Source organism: Lolium rigidum, chromosome 3 (assembly GCF_022539505.1).
Source record: "Lolium rigidum isolate FL_2022 chromosome 3, APGP_CSIRO_Lrig_0.1, whole genome shotgun sequence".
Classification (NCBI taxonomy): Eukaryota; Viridiplantae; Streptophyta; class Magnoliopsida; order Poales; family Poaceae; genus Lolium; species Lolium rigidum.
The window spans coordinates 141,751,402-141,771,476 of record NC_061510.1 but is presented as its reverse complement, the minus strand read 5'-3'; the positions used below and the strand labels follow the sequence as shown (position 1 = coordinate 141,771,476).

The 20,075-nt window shown below is 46.9% G+C and overlaps 1 protein-coding gene across 3 annotated transcripts; it reads right to left on the bottom strand.

Moving 5' to 3' along the window:
• Positions 1-2,195: 2,195 nt before the first annotated feature.
• On the bottom strand, positions 2,196-6,367 carry LOC124702414 (serine/arginine-rich splicing factor SR34A-like). 3 transcript variants are annotated; one of them, XM_047234555.1, is made up of 14 exons: positions 6,279-6,367; positions 5,921-6,016; positions 5,694-5,759; positions 5,509-5,583; positions 5,289-5,421; positions 5,157-5,203; positions 5,007-5,064; positions 4,215-4,264; positions 3,939-3,995; positions 3,781-3,860; positions 3,611-3,703; positions 2,718-2,751; positions 2,552-2,629; positions 2,196-2,470 (listed from the first exon to the last, which is right to left on the bottom strand). In XM_047234555.1, exons 2-14 carry the CDS (start codon positions 6,005-6,007, stop codon positions 2,456-2,458), a joined length of 873 nt encoding a protein of 290 aa, XP_047090511.1. In that variant the 5' UTR covers positions 6,008-6,016; positions 6,279-6,367; the 3' UTR covers positions 2,196-2,455. The 3 variants fall into 3 exon arrangements, 1 of the variants encoding a protein (XP_047090511.1); XR_007002454.1 differs by lacking the exon at positions 2,196-2,470 and adding an exon at positions 3,157-3,268 and having other exon boundaries at positions 2,546-2,629; positions 2,718-3,073; XR_007002455.1 differs by lacking the exon at positions 2,196-2,470 and adding an exon at positions 3,157-3,223 and having other exon boundaries at positions 2,546-2,629; positions 2,718-3,073.
• Positions 6,368-20,075: the final 13,708 nt, after the last annotated feature.

Genomic DNA, 20,075 nt, shown 5'->3' with positions numbered 1-20,075 from the left:
AGACTAGGCTTGCATGGGATGGAGTTGGCGCATGAAGGGTAAGATATCCAAGCGATCGGAGTAGGTCTATAACACCTTGGAGATATAATGCTTAAGGCTTCCTTGGAACGAAGCCGACATATGTTGATTTTGCTGGCACAGCTTCTAGCCCTGTGAAGACGCATGGTACGGACCTGATCTAACTAATACAAGTGCAAATTAAGAGGACACTAGATATGGGAGAAGAGGAACAAAATGTTATTGATTTATTAAATGAGAATGGAAAAGGTAATGAACCGGCTCCTATGATATCGGATGGGAAATCTCTTGCAGATTTCGTAGATGGTAAGGATCGTAAGAAACGCACCAAGAAGAATGGAGCTAACTCCCCTTCACTAGGATCAGCGGGTCCGGAGAGGACTCCGTCTGGTCGCAATGAGGATCTTAGGCCTGAGGTTTCGGGTAATGCCCCGACAGTTCTTGCGCTTTCGGATGTCCGAAGGCGATGTAGTCTCGATGTTGTTTTCTTGTCAAAGACACACCTGGATGAATGCCCAGCACAATGCTTGAGAAGAAAGTTAAATATGGATGTCAAGATAGTAAACCCTAGTGATGGCAGAAGCGGTGGTGTAATCCTTTTATGGAGAAGAGATATTATTGTTGAACAAATATATTCAGCTCCAAAAGTATATTGATGTACGGGTGACTGAAGGACCTGAGAAAGTGTGGAGGCTCACTAGGTGCTATGGAGCCAAAGTGGGAGGACAAATATAAAACATGGGAGAAACTCAGGGAATTGAATGGACAATATGATTTGCCATGGTTTATTATTGGTGACTTTAGTGCGATACTACTTTCCCATGAGAAAGAGGGGGGTCGCCAACGCCCTCTTGTATATATGCAAGCCTTCCTTGATGCTCTTTCAGATTGGAGGATTTGGGTTTTATTGGGGACCAATTTTACTTGGAAACGTGGAAGCATAAGGCTTGATAGCGTGGTGCCCACGGGTGCTACTCTACAGCACTTACAGTATACCAAATCATACCATCGTCCAATTTTACTAGATATTGAATACCAGACGGAGGCGTTACAACAACGTCCTGGACCTCGGCGTTTTGAAGCGAAGTGGCTTCGGGAAAAAGGTTTTCACCAAACGGTCCAGCAGGCCAGGAAACCGACGGCGGCGACCAGCTCTGGTGGCGTTCTGAGCAAGCTAAGCCACATGCACGAGGCATTGCATGCATGGGATAAGGCCATTATGAAGAAGTCGAAGTGTCGTCTCAGTAGGGCTCAACGACGTCTCGAGAAAGCGATGAATGGGCCGTTAACGGAGGAGAATGAAAATCTAGCGAAAGAAATGTCAAGCATGGTCAAGTTGCTCTTTGAACAAGAACAAATCCATTGGCTTCAATGGTCGAGAGAGAACTGGCTCCAATTCGGTGATAGAAATACTGCGTTTTTCCATCAATTTGCATCGGCAAGGCGAAAGAAAAACTATATCAAGAAATTGTTGAATGATGACAATGCCTAGGTAGAAGGTACTGAAGCTTTAAAACCTCTCGTTTTGGATTACTTTTCTAACTTATTATCATCGGAAGTTCAAGCTACTGACCCGATCATGCTATAGAAAATTCCAACCAAGAGTGACTGATTTTATGAATGAAAGACTCACAAGATTTCAAAACCCCAGGGCCGGATGGACTCCATGCTGTGCTTTATAAACAGTTTTGGGTTGTTTGTGGAGCTGAAATCACACGTGTACATGAAGTCTTGCTTGCTCTAGACTCAGGCGTGATACTGAGGGCTGGAATGATACACCTGTAGTCCTTATCCCTAAGGTGGATGACCCAGAGAGGATCACCCAGTTTAGATCGATAAATCTTTGTAATGTTATATACGGAGTATAAGATTATTTCTAAGATGTTGGCCCTTCGTCTATAGGAAATTCTCTCTAACCTGTTGTTTGCTCCAGTTGATTTGGCTCTCCCAGATGGATGTCATTTTCCTCGATTCTAAAAAGTAGCTGACCCTGAAAGCTATTATGATATTTTCGCAGTACCAAACTGGTAGCTGGTAGCCTATCCTATCCTAGCCTGGTAACGTGATTTTCTATCCAGATAATTTGTTGTATACTTTATACTGTAAACATAAAAAGATAAACACACAATAAAAAACGCAGGACTGCTGGTGCTGCCAAACAATGCAAACACAGCACACAACAGAAACGATGTGTTGCATAACTGGAACATAAATCCACAATCACCTTTCATGGGATTTGATCAACAGAATCCACAAGGTAACATTGAGCAGACGAAATAACAGTCATCAAAGCAATAAAGACTAGTTTGACGTCTTCAGCAGTACAAGTTCATACTGTTGATACAATGAAGGGACTCATTGCACAGTTTGCTAACGTTCATGTAGTTCTCAAGAAGCATAGAGGATAACTAATATCCAGGCATCTGCAGCAGTGCTTCTATTCAGATTTCGCCTGAAAACAAAGATAGATAAGTGTCAGAGCCACCATGATGTGATCGAAGTCAATGAAATGTGGACAAGGAACATATTTTACATCAGGAGACCGTGAGCGAGATGGGCTCTTGCTTGGAGTGCGTTTCTTGGGACTTGCCGCCACGGCACCATTTGCCGGCTGGGAACAAACATTCAGGTAGCAACAGCATAATAAGCACAAAACTGAAGTAAAAGAGATCTGTAATCACTATGATAAAGGAACTTACAGAAGCGATCGGGGATTTGGATCTTGCTGGTGATCTGCAAAAGTTCCACAAACAGCTGAATTAAATATCCAAAATGCACCTTTATCAGCTTGAGTCCAAAGCGGAAGGAGCTCAAGGAAAACAAAAGCACTCAGTTACAGAAGTTCAAAGCATGCAGAAATGCAAACATCTGCTGTTCAATGCTATTAGTGCATGCAAGACACAACCATGTTAACCATGTTATGCGTGCCCAAGGTAGGAAACAAACTCATTCCTCAAGCATTGGACTCGAAGCACATTCCTATCCACTGAACCATCATAATCCATCCTTAGTGCTCTTATGTCCCGAATTCCAAACAATGCGCTATGCCCAAGCTCTGATGGTAATCAGTTACAGTACATTAGGTAAGAAATTGGATGATTTTAGTTTTCCATAGAAGCTCTCAATAAATGAGCATACCTCATACAACGAACACAACTGTAGCAAATTGAGCAAATTCCATCCTCAATATCCTAATGCACAATCCCTAGATCGCCGCACAATCCCAGATAAAATGAAGAGATAATCGAGTCTTCAAAAAACACAAGAGACTAAGCAGTTCATATCATACATAACATAAACTAAGTGCTTGAGAAGGAAATCCAAATGGCAGACACTACAGTTTCTACATGATAAGACACCAGACACATATTTTGCGACTGCAACAGTCAGCAATCCTATCAGGCCAATGAAGATCACAGAGCAGAGATACATTCTTTAAAAGTACAAATTAATAAGCTTATTTGCGAATGTATCACAAACAGAAATAAGTAATTATGAGATGCAGACTAGATTATGATGTACCCATGATGAAAACATAACTTAGTACTATTTGAGGTTGAGGTTGGAAGCCTAGTGGATTAATGTATATCACCTTGATGGGGAACGTCCTTTAGATGCCGACCGAGAACGGGAAGAAACAGACCTTGATCTGGACCTAGATGCTGAGCGGCCCCTGGGAGATTTGCTGTGTATCACAATTAAAATACAGGTAAGATACTTAACAATACAATTAACAAGGACATCATAATACGATAAATAAACCTTGCACTCCTGCTGCGGCTGCGACTTGGGCTTCGGCTGCGCGAGTAGGAGCGCGCTTGTTTGCCATCATATTCCTTCACCTGCAGAGAAGAAGGCGCATGGTTAACCACATAAACCAGTTTCCAAGAACTGAACCGGATAGATGCAAAGGTGCTTACCCTTATATAACCTTTAGAAAAGGCATTCTTAAATTCAGTGTCATCCAGTTTCTTTATCTGCAAATGGTGGTCAACAGCCAAGATGATGTATTAAAACAACAAAAACATACAAAGTGAACTACACAACCTAATTACAGCATAATAATTTTCTATACAATGCAATATTTATGTATTATTATAGGTAAGTATCAGAAAAGGTCCTCCAATAAAATTCTCCAGACAAACAGATAAAACAAATGTAGAAACATGCAATAAAACAGATTAATATGGACTTACAGCATATTTCATATCATCATAGTTTGTGTAGTCAACAATCCCTATTGTGCCTGTAACAAAATAAAAACACAGGTCATGACATTGACTAATAATAATTTACAAGGAATGATTATTGCTTCGGAGTAATATACCCATGAAGGAAAAAAACATTGTCATGGTAATCAAGTAATTAAAGGAAAATTTCACAGCATAAACTACGAAATATGACACAGGCACATAAAAAGCCCCATAGCACAGTAGAAAAGCTGCAGCCTCAACAGAAGCACAAGGGAAACAAATTATCTGTACTGGGAAAGAAAACCAACTTCTAAGAAAACAAAGTATGAAGAATGCTCTTTTGTAGGACCATCAAATAGATTTTGTTCAGAATTTGGACAAACAGAAAAAGAAAGATGTGTTGAGTGACTTAATTGAATCTACTTGCTGGTATTAGGAATTTCAGTAAGAAGTTGTCTTAGCTATTAAGATTTTCACTACCTTGAAGTGGTATTCTTATAGGTACTGGTAAATGATTGAATGTAAGTTGTAGGAATTTCGCTTGGAATTTCTATGCATTCAGAAATTCGCTAGCTTGAGGTGCTATTCTTATATGTACTGGTAAAATGGGCGGATGTAAGTTGAGGGGTAGAGAATTGGAGCTGGGACTTTGAAGAAGGGATCTCAGAAGGAGTTTTTCTTGAAAAGAAAATTATCAGCAGAACTATAACACTATGTACAAGCTTCACTGGCTTACTAACAGTTATGATAAAGCCAACTAATAACAATTAAAGATGAGTTCCAAATCCAGCTTACCGCCGCCTTCACGATAGACTTCTGCGAAACAAACATCACCAGCTCTTCGCATATGATCCTGGACAAATAATTGCTCAGGCTAGATTAGTTGGTCCGATGAAAGAATGATATTCAATGCTAGAACCGAGTAAGAAAAGGTGGTTAAAAAACCTTTAAATCTTGCCAGGACGCAGAAGAAGGCAGACCAGAAACCAGAACTGTGTACAACAATATTGCAGATAATTAAGCTTGCTGGCAAAAGTCTGTATTAAACATCATTTTCACTATTTATAAAAGCCATACCACGGTAATCCGTGTGCCTGGACACACCACGGCGTCCACCGCCGCCGCCACCTCCAAAACCACCACCACCGCCAAAGCTTGGACGGTCATGAGAGGGGCCGCCACTACCTCTTCCGCCATGAGCAGGCTCCACCTGCACAAGCAATACAGGAGTGGCTATTACACAGAGATATCAAAGAGATTAAAAGGAGCTAAGTTATCAAATGTATATCGTGATTACTCTTAGACGGTTTCCATCAAAGTTGTAGCCATCCCGTCCAGCACAAGCATCTTCAGCGTCACGAGGATCTTCAAACTACAAAGCAATAGAGAAGCTTACTGTGTAAGTTTTTGCTCCCATGGTTGTCTCAACAGGAGGAGCAAAAAAAGATTAAGCACTGTCCAAAGCATTCAGTAGTATATTACCTCCACAAAAGCATAGCCGGGCGGCCTTGGAGGAACCTTCAAGTCAATATCAACAATACGGCCATACTGCATGAACAGGGCAATAAATATTAGATCCTTACACAGAATCGTGCTCAGAAATACAGCAGCAGCAACTGTTCCATCAAGGAGTTGAATCTAACGAACGCGAAGCAAAAGAAAGCTCTTTAGACTCGTATTTTAGGACAATAAGGAATAAATCCTCGGACCTTGTAGAAGAGGTCCTCCACCTCCCTCTCCCGGATGTCGCCGGGGAGGTTGCCAACATAGATCGTCCTGCTCCAACGCCTGCTCATCCTTCCCCGCTGCACCCAAAGAAGGGAAGACGGTCAGATCCTGCGAGCTACACAGCCGAACCAAAAAGAAAATCGCAAGAATCGCCCGCGCATACCCCCAGTCAAACAGAAACAAGAAAAGGTAAATCATCCGAAAATTCGGAGCGAAACCGTGTGGTTAGGTCTCCCCATTCGAAATGGAACCCCGAACAACCCGCCCAGGAGAACCTAGCGAAACAGAGCGATTCGTAGCAGGGAGCACGGAGGAGATCCGGAGGGGGGAAAATCGTACCTGAACAGGCCGGGGAGTGGAAGGGGAACGGGGGCTAGGGTTTGGCTTCGCGGCCGCGCAGTCTAGGGGGGGGAAGCCGGAAGGAGGAGGTCGGGGAGGGAGAAGGGTTTATGACCACTCGGACCCCAAAATGGACAGCGGACCGGAAAGCCTGGTTGGTTGGGGAACCGCGTCTGCATTCTGGGCCTAGTTTTGACACGGTATGGGCTGGGCTTTACTGCTTCCTCGTTCGCTCAGGCGTGTTTGGTTGGCGGTTGCTGGAGAATGCCTTTCGCATTAGTGGGTATCACTCCCTGGAGGCCAACCTTCCCAAAGGTCTGATTAGCCCCCGTACGTACGACGCGTGGCATCGAAGCAAACGACTCCTGCGCGCCGCGCGTACTTGCCCATCGTACGGAACGATCCCGCGAACGAGTACGCGCGCAGCTGAAATCACACAAGGGAAGTACTAGTAGCTCGAGATCGCTCGATGGCTAGCTAGCTCTTGCAAAAATCAAGTGTATGTACAGTCAAGGACGGAATACATGTATGTAAGTACAGTAACGTACACGAGCAGGTATAGTCACGCACGCGGCACGAATGCTGATCACGCATAACACACGAAGTACAATTGAACACGCGAGCGAAGTACAATGCTGATCCACGCACGTAGGCGAGATACGATTGTACATGCTAGGCGGTACGATCACGCACAACACACGAGTACTGATTGAACACACGAGCGAGTACAAAGTACGATCCACACGACGAGCGAGTACAAACGCGCATACGAGCGAGTACGGTCGTGAACACGAGCAAGTACATGTACGAAATACGATGGCGCACACGAGCGATTCGATCAGTACGCGTAAAGTACGAGTACGATCCCGCACACGGAAGAGTACGATTAGCGAATAAAGGGAAAAATTGCACCAAAAACACTAAAAACGAAGTACTTATCGATTGAAACACGAGTACGATTAGAGTACACACCACGGTACAATCATAATATTATTGGAAGTACAAAAAAAAGTATCTCCAAACCTATCAACATGGGATCTAGTTTTGAAGATCTCGACGCGAGGATCTCAAAAGTGAAAACGGTTCGCAATTTGGACTTACGGTTCTCAAGATATTTCATTTTGAAAAAACGAATCTAGAAGAAAAAGGGAAAAACCGACACTAACCCGATCTTCTCTCTCCTCCCACATCCCCACCTTGTTTCCCCTTGCGACACGTGGCGAGCAGGGAGACCACTTCTCAGAGATTTTCTGGCACCACAGCGCGCCACTTGTCGCGTGCGGAGCGAGTTGCCTTCCCTTCGCGAAGGTCGGCCTTTTTTTAACGATTTCGCGCATTAGTTGGGCAAAAACGGATGTTTGGTAGGTCACAACGAAAAAAATTACATGTACAACACGATTCTCAAAGCAGCTCAGCTGAAGGCCTAATATGGCCCAAGAAGAATGCTTGGTTCGGCTGTTTCTCTGTGGCCAGGCGCTAGCGAGCGCGAGGGGGCAAAATGATGCATGTGTCGGGAAGAGCGGGAGACGCCGCGACATCTCGAGAAAGCCCGCCATAAATCTCGTCACCGCCCCCTCTCACTCTTGCCCGTTCTCAGTCGCCCTCTCCTCTCCCTTCTCTTTCCTCTCGCCACCAGCGGTTGTACTGCTGGTGGTAGATCGAAGACCACCGCGAGCAGGACTGAAGAGCCAGCATTCGCGGACGCCATCAACCAAATCATTCGTCCTCGCGTGCACGGACCCCCTCTTCTCCGGTTCAAGCTCTGCTCAACAAAGACATCCATGGTGGTAAGACCCGAATCCAAGCTTTTAGGCTTCAACGTTTATAGATATGTGGTTCTGCGATGTTTGATGTAGGCTAATTTCGCGGCATGCATTCTAGATCTGTGTAATTAGCGGTTATATTGGGTTGTTCTTCCTTATCTAGCATGAATAGTCTTCCAATCGGTAGATAGGTGTTCATGGTCTTGGATTTCGCAACAATGATCCTGCCTTAAAGGCAAAATCTGGTTTTTTACGTTCAATTGTAGTTAGATTGGGAGTTTACTGTTCAAGCCCATGATTATACACTAGTGCTTAGCAACTAGAGAGATTGTTTATTCAAAACCTAGTGCCATGATCAAAGTCCATTATTAGATCATGCAACATGTTCTGATCAAACATCACATCCACTTGCTCGTGATATGTTTTATGAGCCGGCCTGACTATCCATGTTCACGCCGATGATTATATGAGGTTGTAGTAATAAACCCTAGTTTGTTCAGAATTGAGCCCAATATGAGCGGGATGATTTGAAGAATCGGGTAGCTATGTTGAAGAATGTGCAGAGAACACAAGCATAAGTCATGATGGCTGGGAATGAGGAGTGGGAGGGGAAAAGAGAGGGCTAGAGGTAAGAAAACTTGGGTCTTAAGGAAGAAAAAAAAAGTTAAGTATATGGTGTATGATCTCCTAAAAATAGGTCACTTAAACAAGGAGAAGCTGAAGAGGATTTGGGCAATTTGTGATGAGTGCTGAAAAAATGCGAGCATGTAATGTAGGATAATTAGGCTATGTTTGAAATGTGAACATTGTTTTGTTGTACGCATTTGTGTGTGATCTGTTATGTTTCCAGGGCATGTCAACCAAATGAAACCACAATTGACGATATCCAACCTTATACAAAGAACAAACATTCCTAAGTGCCTTGTAGTTGGTTGAATAGCATCAATTGTGGTATTGAATGATTTGAGGCCGTATATCTTCTCTCCCATCATGATTCGGCTCTTGTTTCCGCTATGGACAATAATGTTTATGTGCCACAATCCAAGGCAAAGGGCCGGGGTTGGCCGTAAACATAGTCCTATGTGCAACAAGATTGCTTGTACACTAGATTTATTTTCCGGTCAATTCCTTTTCCAGTGGTGATCAATGATATGATGTCGTCTTTGTCCTGATTTTGCCATGATTGAAATGTCACACAGTGGTGGTAGAATTTTACTTTCTGAACTTGAACGGTGTACAAATAGTGAGGCATGTGCACATTTCTCCGTTAGATAATGTCATATGTGCCGAAAAGTGGATCTATGAGGCATAAAGCATATGCTTCATTTGGCCTCACAACCATACTGTAATATGAGACTATACATGCATCCTTTCTCATTTTATCAATGCCAAACTTCTATTTTTGCTCATTCAAATTGCTTCTTCTTTTTGTAGTGCCCGAAGATGATGATGGGTGTATCGGCCAGCCTCTTTGGCGAGGACTGTTCCAACGATGATGGAGAAGGAAGCGCTGACAGGCTTAGGGGGGAGGCCTGCGAAGGTTGGCCATTTCCATGATGACGTCGGACCAACCCACTTTGCTAAAGTGTTGTCTCTGGGGTTGGAAATGCTCCCAATCCCAATAGGCTTCCATATGTACCTTGGCACCGTCCCCATGACGATCATCCTCAAGACGAACACCGATTGCTCTTGGATGTTCAAGCTAAAGGACATCAAAGGTGTGGTGACCCGGCATACCACTGCATGGTGTAGTATGCAAGTCTGATATAACACCAATGAAACACCGTTCCACTAGTATTACATCGCTCAGAGTGGTACAACAGAAACATATGCGGGTCCAAGGCATGTGTATAGAATTACAACATTGACTCTTTACAAAAGATCCACACAGCCTCCTAATATACAATGAGGTAAAACTTCAATTAAATTCCAGAAGAACGACTCGTAGTCTAATCTTATCACGGACTCTATTTGTAGAGTATTTAACTAGCTATAGAGGCTATGAATAGATTCTAGCTAAATAGGAGCTGGGTTTAGGGAGCTAGTTCCCTTTTATTGCTAATCTAGGTTTTCTCCTTGTTGGATGTGGTATCTGACTCTTCTGACATGGTCTTGTCTCTTGAAGTAGTTGTTGACTCCTCGGCCTTTGAGTTGCACAGTAGATCCTCCTTCAATGCCTCCATATCTAAGCAGGGGATTTAAGAGTGGTATGAGTACGAGCGTACTCAACAAGTTCATTATAGGAAAGAGGTGTTTAATGCACTAGCTACAACATTAGACCAGAAAGTCTAATTCCAATGCAGGTTTTCATAACCATTTCTTCAAAAGGTTACTTTTATTCGGAAGAACTATGTCCAGTCGGCCTTCACCGGTTTACTAGAACTTCATGGAGCTCCTTTCCAGCAGCGTTCGCAGTTCCAAACCCGGGACAGGGAGTGACAGGTCACGATTCATTACACTCTGCAGAGGTGTGTTGCTTTACCCATAAGAGATCTTAACCTTGGTGCCAACCGGGCATATTCCCCGTCCACACTTCCTTTGGTGTGTGAGGCCCGGTATAAGGTCTTAGCCAATAATATTCCTCCGCTACCTCGCACACCCACCCTTTGTTGCAAACTCCGACCCTGAGTCCTCGCCGGTGTTCTTATACCAATTGAGGATGGCCCCCGACCACGACAACAGTTCTGGGCTAACTACCATGAACTCCTTCGCCGGGAGATGCAACCCATCATAGACTGCATTACCGTGGGGACTTAGGGCTCCCCAACCACTCCGCTTGTTCCTCGGGATACAAGTGACTACGGTCATTACCGTGGGGACTTAGGGCTCCCCAACCACTCCGCTTGTCCCTCGGGATTCAAGTGACTACGGTAAGCGCATCCGTTGATGTACAAGAGGTGGAAATACGATTGACTACTTCGTCCCACTCCAGATCTTATGGTTAACACGAGTTTTACGGCACAAGAATCACTGGATGACATTTGTTGTTTAATCCTAGATGGATATAAACCCATGGCAATGGAACCTCCACCACGTCAACACATTCCATGGTTCCATTGCCAACCACATAGTGATATTCATAGTTATGAAAGTAATACTTTTGCTTTTCATGCAAGAGTGATAAGTATAGTACTTTGCAAGTAATTTGATAAAAAAATACTCAAATGACATGAGCAAGCGATGAACTTGCCTTTCTTGACTGCAAGATTATGCAGGCAAGGTCTTCGATACGCAATAACTCCAAATTCTGAAATAGCGTCATCGTCCGGTAAGGACGATGTTTAAAAGATTGCCAAGGATGCAATAATGCATAAGTATGAGATGCAATCGCTCTAAGCGTAACCTAACCCCGATGATTTAAGATTAGTGAGTTGATATGATTGGTTTTAGGGTGTGTTACACTTTTAGAGTGATTCACAAACAAGGTTCTTATTAAGGGTTTGATTGTCTTAGTATCATAAGTAATGCAATACATCACAATAATAATATTAATGGCACACAACAATAGGACATTGTATAATCCTAACATGTAATGAACAATGGTTGGTCTTGGTACTATTTGGCATGGTTAATGGTTACTTGTTATATTCTTCAAAAGAATAACTTTTGAAGAACATGTTCTTTAATAAAGAACAAGTATGAATATTAGGTTTGTGGAGTTCTATGGGTTACTATGGTTCTAATTGGTTTCTAGAGTAAGGATTAGATGGATCACAACCAAGGTGGATTCATCACTATCTAGAGATTAGATGGTTTTAGTGAAGCATAAGTATCTTAAGCTATTAAGTATTGATAAATAGTTGCTATTAAGGTTGGTATACCTTGCCGGTGATAGCTAGTTAGGGTTTATAGGTCCTACAAGGCAGGGTTGATGGCTACTCCCTATTTTCTTCAAAAGAATAACTTTTGAAGAACATACTTCTTAAGTAATAAGAAGTATTTCGGTTAAGGTTGAGGTTGTCTAGAGTTTCCTATTGGATCTACTAAGTAAGGAATGGTGGTTTCCTAAATAGGATGATTAATAATTATCTAACACTAATAGGGTTTAGTGTGTATGGAATAGGATGCACAATATTGGCATGGTTGTGATGCGTGCAGTCGACACGTCCATTGAGAACCCCAAGAGGAAGGTGTGATGCGTACAGTAGCAAGTTTTCCCTCAGAAAGAAACCAAGGTTTATCGAACCAGTAGGAGCCAAGAAGCACGTTGAAGGTTGATGGCGGCGGAGTGTAGTGCGGCGCAACACCAGGGATTCCGGTGCCAACGTGGAACCTGCACAACTGTTATCACCAGAATTTAACCGAGTCAGAGGTGGGCCGCAATCAAGATGGGCTTAAGGAAATATACATGGAGGATTACGTGAATCGGCCTGTTATACCAAGTTGGGTTTAATTGCCCGTGTATCTGTAACATATTAGATCGTATCTTAGTTTAGAGATAGAATCTTACTCGTGCACGGTTTGGTGCACGCCCACATTAGAAAGTCCGCTGGACTATAAATATGTATCTATGGTTTATGGAATAAACAACAACTCACGTTCAACCCCAAAACAAACCAATCTCGGCGCATCGCCAACTCCTTCGTCTCGAGGGTTTCTATCAGGTAGCGACATGCTGCCTAGATCGCATCTTGCGATCTAGGCAGCACAAGCCCACGTTGTTCATGCGTTGCTCGTACTGAAGCGCTTTTGATGGCGAGCAACGTAGTTATCATAGATGTGTTAGGGTTAGCATTGTTCTTCGTTTAAGCATGCTTACGTAGTGCAACCCTTGCATATCTAGCCGCCCTCACGCCTATCTCGGGTGTGGGGCGGCACCCCGCTTGATCATTATGTAGTAGATCTGATCCGTTACGATTGCTCCTTGTTCTACAAGGATTAGTTTAATATCTGCAATAGTTAGGCCTTACAAAGGGGGAGGATCCAGTGGCACGTAGGGTGGCGTTCGCAAGTCCTAAACAGGATGTTCCGAGGATCAACTCCATGTTGGTTTTTTGGCCTTGTTTAGGATCGGCTTACGAGCACCGTGCGTGGCCGCGAGGCCCAACCTGGAGTAGGATGATCCGATTATGCGGTGAAAACCCTAAATCGTCGTAGATCTCATTAGCTTTATCTTGATCAAGCGGGACCACCAAGTATTCGTGCACCCCGTACGAATCATGGGTGGATCGGCTCTTTGAGCCGATTCACGGGATAACCCGAGAGCCGATCGAGGCTCGTATTTAATGTTTACATGTATGCCACCGGGAAACTAAGCGAGGCATCCCCATCACCTTCCTCGGCCGGGTATAGGTCGGGTGGCACGCCCTTGCACTTCGCATCGCCGCGTGTGACCGAGAAGAGCATTGCGGGCCGTCGCTCGGAGGGGTCTCAGCCAGCCGCGGCTCTAGGCTCTTCCCGGCTCTACGGTGTTGACAAGGCCGCCGCCCGCCGGTGGGTTTTGGCGAGTCAACACATTACGGCACGCCGGTGGGACTATCGTCTACATCGACCACATCGCCATCTACATCCGAGATGGCGGACGGCACGCCGGTCACCTACGAGGAGCTGCCCGACGAGCTCAAGAAGCAATACAACGAGATCAAGGCCACCCTCGAAGCCGACCTCATCGGCTCTTTTCGGAGAACCCGTTCCCATGGCATCGGATGGAAGGGATTCTCACCGCAAGGTGCACTCGATGGGATAGACCTCTGCGCCCGTCGGAGGAACGCACCCGGGGACTGCGGCGGGAGATCAACTACTTGGTGGCTCACTCGCTACATCGCCACTACGAAAACTTTGTCAACGTGTTGGAGCGTGTCGCTCGCGCGTAATCCAGGAGATCATGAGCCACCGGTACTCGCCGTCGGGACCAGCTCTCGGGACTCATCAAGGAGAGTTGCCATTCCGAGTCCCGTCCACCGCTGCCATATGCGTTGGCAACACCTATCGAAGTGCCGACTACACCGGCATTCCTCGTCTACAAGATTGGTGGTGACCCTAGTGACTACCGATTCTTGACGGAGCGCCTAAGGAGATCCCTCAAGGATACGCGTGCACGTATGTGCCGGATTGTGGTGATCGGGCACTCACAAACCAGGCCACAACATCGGGGACTCCGGCGAAGACGGGAGGAACGTCGGCAACGAGCTTGAGAAGCGGACGTGGCTAACTAAGTACGCCACACCGACGAAACTCCCGAGCCCGGCTCCTGCGGTTGGCTCGAGAGCTGGAAAAGCAAACATGGGCGGCTAGGTACGCCACCCCGGCGAATCTTCGAGTGCAACTCCTACAGCCAGACGACGGATCGGATCGGTACCATGCCGAGAGACCGGTTCGGCATGGTGCCGAAAAGAAGGGCGATCGGCTATTCCAAGCCGTACCCCGACGATTACGAGATGATCCCGCTGCCACCTAAATATCGGCTCCCGACTTCTCTAAATTCGGTGGATCGGATGGCTCCAGCTCCATCGAGCACGTCGGCCGATATTTGGCTCAACTAGGACCGGCTTCGGTGTCGGATCAGCTACGCGTGAGGCTCTTTTCACAGTCCCTCACGGGATCGGCTTTTGGATGGTACACTTCTTTGCCGACAAACTCCATCCGAGTCTTGGAAGCAATTGGAAGAACAGTTCCATATGCAATACCATTCGAAGCTTCCGAGTCTAGCATTGCCGATCTAGCACAACTACGTCGAAGCGCGGGAAACGGTGACAGAGTACATCCAGCGCTTCGAGAATCTTAGGAACCGATGTTATTCGGTTCGTATAAGCTGAAAAGGAAGCGATCGAGTTGGCGTATGCAGGCCTTGCAACACGGCTCAAGGACATGGCCTCCCAAGCGGATTATCCCTCGTCGGCGCACATGGTTCGAAACTATCGGCATATGAACGAGCGCCACCCGGACTGTACCAAGACAAGTTCAAGCGTGCGATAGTCATGGTCGATACGAGAGGAAGATGAAGTGCCGCGGGAGACCAAGAAGTAGGCGATGGCTGAGTGGACTCGGGGAGGAACCCCGTGTCCCGCAAATGGGTAAAGCCACCGGGGCCGCCCGGGGATTTGATTTCGACGTGACCAAGGCCGAACAAATCTTCGACCTCCTCGCTCAAGGAGAAACGAGTTGACGATTCCCGAAGGTCTCAAGTTCCCCACGGCGAAAGAGCTAAACGGAAAGCCGTCATCGCAAATTCCACAACTCGCTCTCCCATGCCACCAACGACTGCCGGGTGTGGCGTCGGCACATCCAAGCGGCGATAGAGAAGGGCGGCTAATTTTCAACCGATACGCCATGAAGGTCGACACCCAACCCTTCCCTGTCGTTAACATGGTGGAAGTCACCTACCCCGAGGGTTGCCGGCCCAGGTCCCGCGTTCGGCATCAACATGGTAGGACATGGGAACCACTCGCGCGAGATGGAGATGAGGGCAGCTGCTCTCATAGCAAGGATACAGAGGAGGCCGCTCCACGCGATCGGCTCCGTCATAATGGCAAGCGCTATGTCACAGAGGGAGAGGTGAAGAACATAAGATATCAACGGCCCCTCTCTGATCACCTCCTCAACAAATATGTGAGTCAGTATGACCAACGCCGTCGAGCCAACTATGATGATGAAGGAGATCGTCTGGCTAGAGAAGCCAGAAGACATCGTCGGCAGGATCACGATGAGGAGGAGCACGAACGCCGTGCCACGGAAACATCAAGGGAGCAAGATGACAACGCCAGACACTGGGACTGCCCCTTCTTCAGACACTGCTGGGATTCAGGAATGAGCCGATTGCCCACAATCGGCAATTGCCCGAGAATGCAACAAGAAGAAGAAGGAGGCAGCCAACGTGTCCGTGTTCGAGCGCCTAGGGCCTCTCCCGCCACAAAGCAAACGCGGCCGAGTCACCTCGTTGGGCAGATCCGGAGGATTCGGAAGACGAGGGAGAAGTAGAAGAAGACAGGTACCACCGGCCAAGGTGGTGCCACGACGGACTCGGTCGTTCCCAAAAGCGCGAGGTTCAGCGATTGCGCGGCCTGGAGGAAGCCGAAAAATTGTACTCGCATACGCTAAGGAAGGCACGACCTGATGCGGGCTGCAAAGGTTCGGCGAACCCTGGATGAAGAGGGTCGTCCACGAAAAATGGAGTGGCGCCCCAAACAGAGAAAGCCGATGATGAGACATCGGGCTGGCACAAACATGGTACTCGTCTTGCCGACGAGCTTAGTGCTCCACGACTCTACGGTGCACTCAAGATGGACGACAGCAAGCGCATCAAGTCGAGAGGTTGGGTTGGTTTTATCCAGCCCTAACCGAATAGCAAGATCAAACCAATGAGCAAATCGGGCAAGGCTGATCCTTGTGATCGGCCCCAAAAATTATGAAGGAACGCTACGGAACCTTCAGACAGCGCTCAAATGAAAATGGAGGCCGATTCAGGCAATCGGCCAAAATTACCTTCATCACATGTTACGCTGCGTTCGACGACCGATCTATTGAGCGATGGCCACGTCGGCGGACGAGAGTCGGCATGGATTTTTGCGAAGCCGACGTGCAAGTGCGAGTGCCACGGCTAACCATACAAGCCGATACTCGCGAATCGTGCGGATATCGGCTCGGGGGGCATATAATCAGATAAACATGTGCAGATAAAACATGTGTGAACATGCGTGCAGAGAAACATTGGGGGCCGATTAAGAAAAATCGACCAAATAAAAAAACAAAAAGGAACATCTTTGGAACAGCCGATGCAAGGGCATCGACTTCAGAATCAAGAAACAGCCGATGCATAGCCATCGACTCTAGTTGTGCGATGTTTATCAAGTCTCCACCAAATCCAGGATTTCCAATCTGTGGGGCTAGTTCAGGTGAAGATTGTCGGCTCGTCGGAAGGAAGGAAAAGGATCGAGTCGTGGTGCATTTTCTCTGACATTCTCGCCTCGAGTAAGGCTCGGGGGGCAACAGGCCTAGTGGATACTCTGTTCAATCTGGTGGTCGATGCCGGTCCTTCACTGCGACCTTCCTCACAATGATGAGTACTGAAAAGATTTTTGGGTTTGTTTGGAAAAGTTCAAAGGTTTTCCTGAAGATTCTGCATTTTCCACCGATTTAGAAAATCATCGGTTGAAGAAGGGAAGGGTGAATTTCAAAGGACCGATGCGGTACGATCGGCTCATTACACATTGGCAAAGGGGACGAATCGGCAAGGTCAGTAGAAGAGGGAATCGGCTCAATTAAACTCAGAAGAAATCGGCAAAATCAAGTTGGGGGACAGTTCTTCATTGATAGGCGAGATTTCTTACATAAAGAGCTAATTGCTCTCAAAAGGAAATACTAGGGGATACATTGCCCCATCTACTACTACTGGCCCTATTCTAGGGGTCCTATCTATGGGCCATCACTGCCCTCGTCGTCGCCGTCGTCGCCACTGTCGGCGCTGCTCCCGGCGGGCTCGTCGTCGCTCCAATGGCCGCCGACCAGGGCCCTCGTTGTCTTCGTCTTCTTCGTCGGCGTCGTCCTCGTCGCCGTCGAAATCGCTAAGGTTGCCCGGCCAAGGGCGGAACCGCTTGGCCGGCGGCTCGTCGGAGGAGCTCTCGTCGCCGTCCTCCTCCTCCTCTTCCTCCTCCTTCACCCCCTCGGAGGAGGTGAAGTCATCCCGGGAGAAGCGATCGTCATCGCTCTCCTCCTCCGGTTCCCGCCGGCGAGGAAGCGGAGGTCGCTCTCCCATCCGTCGAGGACTTGTCGTCCTCGGACCGGATGGAGAAGTTGTGGTCCGGCTCCTCCCCGGCCGCAATGGCGCGGCGGGTGTTGGCCGCGTGGACCGCCGCCGCGTTGTACTCCGGCGTCGGCTCACGGGACGTGGAGGATTGGCCGGCAAGATCCGATGGGGCGAGAGGAGGAAGAAGACATGGTGGGCTGGGAGGGCTTTTGGAGTGCTAGTGCGAAGGAGATACGAGAGGAGAACTGTTCGGAGCGGTTAAATCGAAGGAGGATATAGTGGAAATTCAATGCCACGAGCAGTTTCAGAGGAAGTGATGCCTAAAAAGAAAAAAAAACTGCCGAGGTCACGCGGAGAAGTTGAGAAGGCAAGGCATCATCATGAGGGATACTGCGACGGTTCCGCCACGACATGACCCGACGAAGGAAAGCGAGTGATTTTGGAATTACCAATTCCAAAACCAGGGGGAGCATGTGTTATCACCGGAATTTAACCGAGTCGAGGTGGGCCGCAATCAAGATGGGCTTAAGGAAATATACATGGAGGATTACGTGAATCGGCCTGTTATACCAAGTTGGGTTTAATTGCCCGTGTATACGTAACATATTAGATCGTATCTTAGTTTAGAGATAGAATCTTACTCGTGCACGGTTTGGTGCACGCCCACATTAGAAAGTCCGCCGGACTATAAATATGTATCTAGGGTTTATGGAATAAACAACAACTCACGTTCAACCCCAAAACAAACCAATCTCGGCGCATCGCCAACTCCTTCGTCTCGAGGGTTTCTATCAGGTAAGCGACATGCTGCCTAGATCGCATCTTGCGATCTAGGCAGCACAAGCCCCACGTTGTTCATGCGTTGCTCGTACTCGAAGCGCTTTTGATGGCGAGCAACGTAGTTATCATAGATGTGTTAGGGTTAGCATTGTTCTTCGTTTAAGCATGCTTACGTAGTGCAACCCTTGCATATCTAGCCGCCCTCACGCCTATCTCAGGTGTGGGGGCGGCACCCGCTTGATCATTATGTAGTAGATCTGATCCGTTACGATTGCTCCTTGTTCTACAAGGATTAGTTTAATATCTCGCAATAGTTAGGCCTTACAAAGGGGGAGGATCCGAGTGGCACGTAGGGTGGCGTTCGCAAGTCCTAAACAGGATGTTCCGAGGATCAACTCCATGTTGGTTTTTGGCCTTGTTTAGGATCGGCTTACGAGCACCGTGCGTGGCCGCGAGGCCCAACTTCGGAGTAGGATGATCCGATTATGCGGTGAAAACCCTAAATCGTCGTAGATCTCATTAGCTTTATCTTGATCAAGCAGGACCACCAAGTATTCGTGCACCCCGTACAAATCATGGGTGGATCGGCTCTTTGAGCCGATTCACAGGATAACCTGAGAGCCGATCGAGGCTCGTATTTAATGTTTACATGTATGCCCTGCGGAAACTAAGCGAGGCATCCCCATCACCTTCCCGGCCGGGTATAGGTCAGGTGGCACGCCCTTGCACTTCGCATCGCCGCGTGTGACCAGAAGAGCATTGCGGGCCGTCGCTCGGAGGGGTCTCAGCCAGCCGCAGCTCTAGGCTCTTCCCGGCTCTACGGTGTTGACAAGGCCGCTGCCCGCCGGTGGGTTTTGGCAGTCAACAACAACACAATCACAGAACTTTGCCCCAACGTAACAGTGAGGTTGTCAATCTCACCGGCTTGCTGTAACAAAGGATTAGATGTATAGTGCGGATGATGATGATTGTTTGCGAAGAACAGTAAAGAACAATTGCAGTAGATTGTATTTCAGATGTAAAGAATAGGACCGGGTCCACGAGATCACTAGTGGTGTCTCTCCCATAAGATAAGCGAGATGTTGGGTGAACAAATTACGAGTTGGGCAATTGACAAATAAAGAAGGCATAACAATGCACATACATATATCATGATGAGTACTATGAGATTTAATCGAGGCATTACGACAAAGTACATAGACCGCTATCCAGCATGCATCTATGCCTAAAAAGTCCACTTTCAGGTTATCATCCGAAGCCCTTCCAGTATTAAGTTGTAAACAAAAGACAATTGCATTAAGTATGGTGCGTAATGTAATCAACACAAATATCCTTAGACAAAGCATCGATGTTTTATCCCTAGTGGCAATAGCACATCCACAACCTTAGAACTTTCTCGTCATCGTCCCGCATTTAATGGAGGCATGAACCCACTATCGAGCACAAATACTCCCTATTGGAGTCACAAGTATCAACTTGGCCGGAGCTCGTACTAGCAACGGAGAGCATGCAAGAACATAAATAACATATATGATAGATTGATAATCAACTTGACATAGTATTCAATATTCA